General features: G+C 39.3%; 1 protein-coding gene across 2 annotated transcripts; it reads left to right on the top strand.

The window, feature by feature from the left end:
- The first annotated feature begins 223 nt into the window (after positions 1 to 223).
- LOC148420985 (uncharacterized) lies at positions 224 to 4881 on the top strand. Of its 2 annotated transcripts, XM_088419657.1 has the most exons (5): positions 224 to 429; positions 1186 to 1600; positions 3392 to 3460; positions 3579 to 3679; positions 4032 to 4881. In XM_088419657.1, the coding sequence occupies exons 2-5, from the start codon at positions 1194 to 1196 to the stop codon at positions 4199 to 4201; spliced, it is 747 nt and encodes a 248-aa protein (XP_088275783.1). In that variant the 5' UTR covers positions 224 to 429; positions 1186 to 1193; the 3' UTR covers positions 4202 to 4881. The 2 variants fall into 2 exon arrangements, with proteins under 2 accessions (XP_088275783.1, XP_088275784.1); XM_088419658.1 differs by lacking the exon at positions 3392 to 3460.
- The last annotated feature ends 3202 nt before the right edge of the window (positions 4882 to 8083 follow it).

The raw sequence follows: 8083 nt of genomic DNA, 5'->3' as shown, positions 1-8083 counted from the left end.
ATGCACATCTTGACATGGTTTCACTTGGGCTTTTTGTACTATGCTAGAGTTGGAATTAAAGGAGCACATGGAGCTAGTAAACCATAATATATTTCCATTCTTCTTCTGTAATGCTTAAAACGTATAGTCAAGCTACTGTACAACCAAAGAATACATTATGCATTTTAACTTATATACCTTAAAGGTAATCAGACAATGAATTGAAGCCGCAAAAGACCCCACAAAGGCAATATTATTTTAATTATAGTTAAATAGTTATTTTCCAAGAAAATACCGCGTGACGCTCTGAAACTACAAATATGGCGTCTTGGTCACAGAGTTTTGGCGCCAACTAGTGTCCCACTTCCTCTTCCAGGTGAAGACTCACGAATCGATAAGTATTTGACCAAAGACTAAACGCGAAGCTGTGCTTCTCAGGCCACAGCACAGGTGAGGCAAAATGCACTCATTAAAATGAAAGTTACGTAAGCGTCTAAACAGTACCAGCGTTTCCTCCCAAGTGGGTAATTTTTTTATTTTTATTTCGTGTTAAGTCACACAACTAAAATTAGCTTAGCCTCCAGCCAGGCGCCTTTCGCTATTGTTCCAAAAAAAGGAAAGTGGTGCATACTTTACCAAATAAAAATATTGAAAATAACGATTAGGTTCATTTGTGAAGTTTGTTAACTCTTAAGTGTGTGTGCGCGCGCGCTGGTGTTTGTAGACTCAGACAGTCGGTAGCTAGCCGGTCGGTGTTCGTTAAATTGTTAAAACAGATGATAATCACCCATTTCCAGCCTAAATTTTAATTCAACGTCAACGGGGATGAGAGTTTCCATTCTACTTTTTTATCAGTGATTGTTTTTTTGTTTTTTTTAAATAAGCCAACAAGGTCATTTAGCCCCTTTTAATATATCTAATCAATCTTTCTAACGTCTTAAACAATGATTACTAATGAGACTTATAATTGGAATAGTCTTGAATCTTAGGTTAGCATTCTTTATCGATCTACCGCACAGGCAGTAGTTTATTTCAATGGACAAGAATAATCTTGAATCTAAGGTGAACATTCGTAATCAAAATTACTCACAGGCAGTAGTATACTGTATTTTAAAGAATTATCCATGATATAATTATTTTTTCCTGGCCTGTGCTCAAGTGTGTTTTTCGCCTCAGGTTGACAAATTTATTTGCTGCCTTATGTAGGTTTCAAGATGTCTCAGTATTCTACAGATTTTGTGGATGGAAAGAAAAAGGCTCATGAGAACGTCTGCAACACCAATGGTCGAAATGTATCAGTGAAGTGTTTGCTACAAGAATCAGCTGTTTCGCCTGGCTACCAATTTCCCACCACCAAATCCAACAAAAGGACAAAAAGAGGCAAGCAGAATGTTTCCAAACCTCCACAGGTGGTAAATGGATATTTGAACCATGCTAAGGACAAGGCTATCAATGCAGCACCTATAAGGACTAATAGGAAACCAAGAAGCACATTTTCAGCATCAGGTGGAATCATGGTAAACAAGACAGCCAGTAAGGCCCACGTGTTGTCTGCCTCTGACCAAGCAGCGACCAAACATGACCCACCTGTGTGGACTAAGGTGGAAAAGAAAAGATGGCGGTAAGGCTGAACAATGTATCTTTTTTTTTTTTTTTTTTAAGAATGCTGTGATTTCAAACCAAGCGGTCTTGTAATGGCCACAGCGGCAAATCAATGCAAATGATCTCTTTTGTCAAGTAATTTACACTTAGATGCTCCATCCATCCACCCCACTCTTTTACATTAGTCCTTCTCAAATAAGGCCAACGCTGGTTGGGGGTGGGTGGGTGGGTGGGTTGTATTTTTTGCGACGCTGGTGTGTTGGATGTCATTGTCAAGAGGACACACAATGTCTTTTTTGGTCATTCGTTCATATGACACTGTGAATCCATCACACCTTATATGGTTGGGAAAAACATGTACTGTATACATGGTGCCACTAAGTAGATTGTGAGTGAGCTACCTGTTGCTTGAGATAGTAGTAGTCTTTTACTCTCATAGCGTTAATTGCCAGCCCTCCCACTTTTTTTGCATACAATAGCTGCATGTCAACAGCAGTAAATGAGGTGGGAAAAAAAAGACATCCTCCCATCGTTCGTTGAGACATTTGACACTTGGTTGTCATACAAGACAACCAGTCATACACCTGTTACATGCCTCAGTGCTCATATACAGTATCTATATGGCTTCATGCAGTTACAATATGCAAATTACCAATATATATTGTACATATAAAGAATTCAAAGTATATTTTAAAATCAATGAAATAGATCATTTGTACTCGGTCATTCTCTTCACATGCTGAAAATGGAACACCCCTGATTTTGGCTCTGTATTTTTAATAAACTGAGCTGGAGGAGCAAATGTTTTTAAGTAAGACGCATGATTGCATGATTGGTTTTGCAACTCTGTACTGTATACTGAATGCATACAATGTTACGCCAATCAGCATTATAACCTGACTTTACCTTCTACAACCAGAAATATGCAAATAAGTTAAAGACTTGCAAAAACATTCTAAATGGTTTTTATCATACTTCCTACAATAGTGGCCTCTGTTCTTATTGACATTGTACCCTAATCGATCCACTTAAGACCTCTCATAATTAGACTAACCTAAAATAAACAAGTCTCTATAGTAAAATAACTAGACACTCAGCGAATGTGTGAGAAAATCAACATATAGTAAATAAACAACGCGTACAGTTCACGGCAAATGTTTGGACACCCTCTCATTCACTTTCTTCATGTAACGATGACCACTCGTATTTCTTTTGTTAGCAGATTGGTTCCTGCAATAATAGGGATTCAAACCAGAGTTGGGCAACTTACATTTTTTTTTGCTGGTCTACCTTTTACAGTCACATTGGTACGTAGACCCCCTTCCGTCATCCTCAGCCCATCAATTTTTGTAAATGTACCTAAACTCTCATCTTCGGCCCCTCATCAATTGCGTCACCCAAAATGTGTCCATGCCCCAAAAAGATAACAAAATCTTAAACCAAAAGCTAAACCTACCAGTCTTCCCTTCAATTACTCAATTATCCTAATAATACAAACAAGCTTATAACAAAACACACATCAACACGCATGTTGGGAACTGACCAATATTTCAGGTGACTACTTCTAGAAGCAAAGGGTGGTTATTTTGAAGGAACTAGAATATAAAATGTGGTCATTCATAGTTTCGATGCCTCAGTGACAATCTAAAATGTAAATAGTCATGAAAATAAAGAAAATGCAAGGTCAGGTGTTTCATCATGTTTGGCCGCTATTGTATATCAAAAGTAACTAACTTAGAACGCAGTTTCATAAACACTACCAAGCTAAGTTTGTTTATTTATTTTAACCTTGGTTAACTTGATCCTACAGATCTTCCATGCCACAAGCACAACCTAATTCTGAAAAAGTTCCTCCACTACGGGTAAAAATCAAAAACAGGTAATATAGTGACAAAAATCTCTTCTGTTGCACATACACATTTTAGTCAGTTAATTTCCTCACTATGTCAGTGATGTCTGCAGTAAATTACTCAGTAGTAATCAGTTGACCTTCATAGACGCGCTGAACCTGTGTGTCCCAAGAGGTCAACTTTGCTGCCACCAGAAGAGGAAGACTGGGAAAAAGAGTGTGAAGTCAACTTCAACTTAGCAAATGATGGTAAAAAAAAAAAAAGTTAATTCATTTTATTAACGACTATTTTGTTATTTGTGCGTTGTCTTCCTCTGTAATATTAACTAACATAAACAAAGTCAAAGAAGTGCAGTTGCTTTGGTTTCAGAAGTTCCTCAAATAGCCAATAATGTCACTTTGTTCTTGGCAGAGTTAATAGTACTGTACCCCATTTAAGTTTCCTTGTCACGCAATAGTCGTGGTTTGTAAAGGTTTGCACTTGCGTCACAGCTATTACTAGACAATGCCGATGTGAATTGAGCTGGACTTGCTAACCACACAGGGACTTTGCCACCCAGACCTAAATGACTTCTTAGAAAATATTTTGTCTTCTCTCTAGGTGCGAACGCTGTGTCAGCGATGGCCTTTCATGATTTAACACTGGAACAATGGAATGGCGTGGCTTATACAGCAGGTTACAGTCCAGCCTTACATCACCCGCCCCCACTTAAGTTGTCCTACTCCAGCATCGCTACCGAGCCTGAACAATTTGCAGATGCTGATGCATAGGTTCAAATTCTTGGTACCACTGAGATTTATTACAATCAACTGCGTTAGCTATGAATGGCATTTAGGAAGATTAAGCTTCATTTGTAGAATATTTGTTGAATATAATCATTTTTGCTGTCCTTATTACATACATCTGTTTTAGAAAAAAGTGAGCCTCAAGGTAATTCAATATCGCAAACATATGGAGGGAATATTTTTTACGGTGGCTTTTAGTTCATGTTTGTACATTCCAATTTTGTATGTTTTGCATGTTTTGTAACCTTGGTGTTCTAGGTTTTTTTTTTTATTTTGTTGAAAAATTTAGGTTTTTAATTTTTATTACTAATTGTTGCCATTGGTCATTGACGATTTAGCGTTCGTCAGAAGATTATTTGGAGTATTGAATCAGCAATTTTACCCACACACGTCGCATACACAATACAATTAATTGGCCTTGAACTGCTTTTTCAGTTTCATAACCCCAATAAATCAGATGTTTTGAAGATCAAACCTTGTTTTGTTTCGATCACCTGTTTTTTTTTATGTTTACGATCGCTGAGTTGACGCAAGAGCGCCTGCAGTAGCGATGACTATGTTTGGCCACTTGATGGTACAGTTGTTGCAGCTTCTTGTCATTTCCTTGTAGCTGTGCGAGTTGAACGAGTTCATTTCCAAGGACTCCCTTGCTTACCGACTGCATTTCTCCCTGGAGTTTCATTCACGAAGCACTAAATCCAGGCAAGGATACTGTTATTGTGCTAATTAAAGGTTTCATACTATGCAAACCTTTCAAGTCCTCAAGTATCATTTAATGGTGAAATCCATGACCTTGTGCTGTTACAGTATTTCACTTGTCCGTGTTATATGCATCCAAAAAAGTGTCGATCGTGGTTTCTCTCCCCCCCATCAAATTCAACAGCTATTTTATGATTTGATAATGGTGGCTGAGCACTGTTACGTGTCCTCTTTTAAACATACAGTACAGTACCTACTGTACATACAAGGACGCCATAGGATATGTAAAATGTATATATTCAAATTATATTGTACTGTAGTTTTAATTGAGGTATTAAGATGTTTGGTAGTCTGCCTCAGTGGTTAGTTTGAGTCTCCCAGGAAGCATTTTCATTGTAGCCCCTATTAAATTATCTTTTTTTTTTTTTTTAATGAAATAGTTATCTTTGTAAATAATGCCACAACCCTGTCCATGTTGTGAAATCCCAGTGGAGCTTTCCAAGGCCAAGCTGAAGGGCTTCAGCACCTCTTTTAAACGTGATTCCCCAAGTTATTTCATCTGCTTGCTGTTTTGAGTTGTCAGGTAGTGTCTTATTGATCGGCAGGAGACTGGCTTGTCAGTCATGACTGGGCAAAGCCATAGAGGCTGTCCTCAGGGCTCAGGTCACGCCCAGTCACGGCTCACCTCTTTTCTGAGTTTGGACAAATGACGTACGCTTGATCCTTTACCTGAGCCTTGACCATTGACCATCAGTTCCAGTCAATATCAATTAAAATATGTCCTATGGTATTATTAGCAGAAGAAAATTCTTTCATTTGCAAGTGTTCATTGCGCTTTCCTAGGTGAGTGTCTCTTAATCTACTAGTCTCGGTATCTCCTTTTCCACCAGGTTTTCTTGAGCGTCGGCCCTCCCGTCTGTCAATTCCGCTGATCCACTAGCTGAAAGATCACATTTGGCCACCATCAGTTGGCAGCGCCAGCAAAGGAATTCCTCTTTGCTCATGCAAACAGCATGCATCAGTGCTACGTGTATGTTTTGCATCGGACACAAATCACACACATACATAGACGACTCATTCTCTATTCCTCCATTGTGACTCACAACCAGCCGAGTCTTTTTCATCTTGCCCTTGGTATGTCTGCTCATTATCTGGGCCCTTTTTGCCCCGATTGATCCTGTGCAGTCTGTTGGCAAGTAAACAAAGATGGCCGCAGTTAGTTAACCACAACCAGGCCCAACCAGTCGAAAAACAGGTTAACATTTTGCCATTTATGGGAGAGTGCAGTGGCTGGAGTCATCTTGCGAAAATTGGTAAAAGATGCAAGGTCTGTGCCTCAGATTGGCTCATTTCCACACCAGCTTTTACCAATTTTGAATTTAGCTTCACAGATATTTACCCGTTAAATGTAATGTCTTTGTCTTTATAGAATCAGTGTTTTGGATTTGATGGATTATTCTATTCTGAGAGGATGTGAGCTCTCTGGTGTGTCTTTAATTCTTGTGAAGGATCCTTTCATTGCGACTTGACCCAGATGGAAGGTAGCCAGTTTGTCCAGATCCGGGTGCTGGATAACTGAAGGGTTGCAGTCTGGACCCAGATATGGTGCAAGCCCTCATGACAATACACAATGTTTCCTCACTCTAATAAATCAAACTTGCTTGCTCTTGACAATCCCTCTTGGCTGCAAACCCTTAGCCAGATTTTCTTTTCTTGTTACTTGTATCTCACACTCGGGTGGGTGTAATCATTTACGTCCTCTTGAGTGAATTGTTCTGAAATAAAGTCTTGCCACATGTGTTGAACACAAGAAAGGCAGCGGGTTTAGCCAAGTCGGTGAGTCAGGACACTTTCTGGGGAGAAATATTCACCATATTGTGAAAGTGGAGCATAATGTTACTGCTGGTAATGAAACTGTGTGCGTGCACATTTGTTTTTTGCCAACTAGTGGGTATCAAATCCTGGGTTTTTTGTTTTTGGAGACCATTTTGTTGGACCCCACAAGTTCAGATCTTTTAGGGAGTCAAGACTTGCTTTTAGAGTAAAGTTTGAATTGGGTTTTGTTTGAGGTAACGGTTAGGGTTAGACAATCTGTTGCGATGGTTAGGGTCTAAGAAATTCATATTTTCAACAGGATATCCCCACTATGATGGAAAAACCAACTTTGGTGTGTGTGTGTGTGTGTGTGTGTGTGTGTGTGTGTTTGCCTGTGTGTGTTTGCATCCGTGTGTGGGTGTGTGTATACTGTGTACAGTGTTAATGCAGCTCATTTTAGTGTAGTATGATTGCTGTTAAAATTGTTAACACATGGCCCTGGAAAAACACTGTTGGTTTCAGGCCGGTTTGGTCAGCTGGTCTTTCATTGGGTTCTTCAGTCATCTTATTCTTCTTTTAGATTACTTCAACCCATTGTTGATTCATCCCTTTTATACCATGCATATCTTAGTCAGAAGCTGAAGCTGAACCCACCTGACTTCCGGACCTGACATCCTGGACTCATCGCCATGTAATTTTTAATGGTGCATTGAATATGCCCTAATCAATCCCTAGTCACTAAGGATTGAATAACCACCACTTTATGGAAGCCAATAATGTATAGTTGCGTAAGAGATTTACACCACCTTGTGGGAGAATGTGATTTAGCCAAAGACAAAGACCATTTCAAGTGTTTCCAGCAGTGGTGGGCTCTCAGGGCTAGCAAGGGCTTCTCTGCTGGCCTAACACAATCTAACTATTATAATAAAGGTCAATTTCTTTTTAAATATATTTTTCCTTTTTTTTCCTTTTATTTAGGTCATCTTTGTCGCCGGGCTGTATGAAATCTGCCCGAGGCACATTTAGTTAAAAGATAGTTGCGGTAGCCTATCAGATCATAGGTTGGCGACAGTAAGGCCAGCTAGAAGGCCTCACGTTGAACGTGACCTGCATGCGCCCTGTGATTGGATGGGAGGCAGCGCTACGCAGAGCAACCAAGCTACACGGCAGAAAAATCAAATATATCTACTCGCTTTTTTAACCCACAATGGTTAAAGGAGAGGAAAACCTCAACCAAGTCTTTTTGATGTGTTGAAATAAGTGTTTTGGGAGAGCCATTTTGGGTGAGTGCAAGCATTTGATTTATTTATTCATTTTTAATATATGTGTTCTCATTTTATTTCACTCATTAAT

This window comes from Hippichthys cyanospilos, chromosome 7 (assembly GCF_059441005.1).
Source record: "Hippichthys cyanospilos isolate Australia breed blue-spotted pipefish chromosome 7, RoL_Hcya_1.0, whole genome shotgun sequence".
Classification (NCBI taxonomy): domain Eukaryota; kingdom Metazoa; phylum Chordata; class Actinopteri; order Syngnathiformes; family Syngnathidae; genus Hippichthys; species Hippichthys cyanospilos.
The sequence above is the reverse complement of the archived record's forward strand: the minus strand, read 5'-3'. Positions and strand labels throughout refer to the sequence as shown.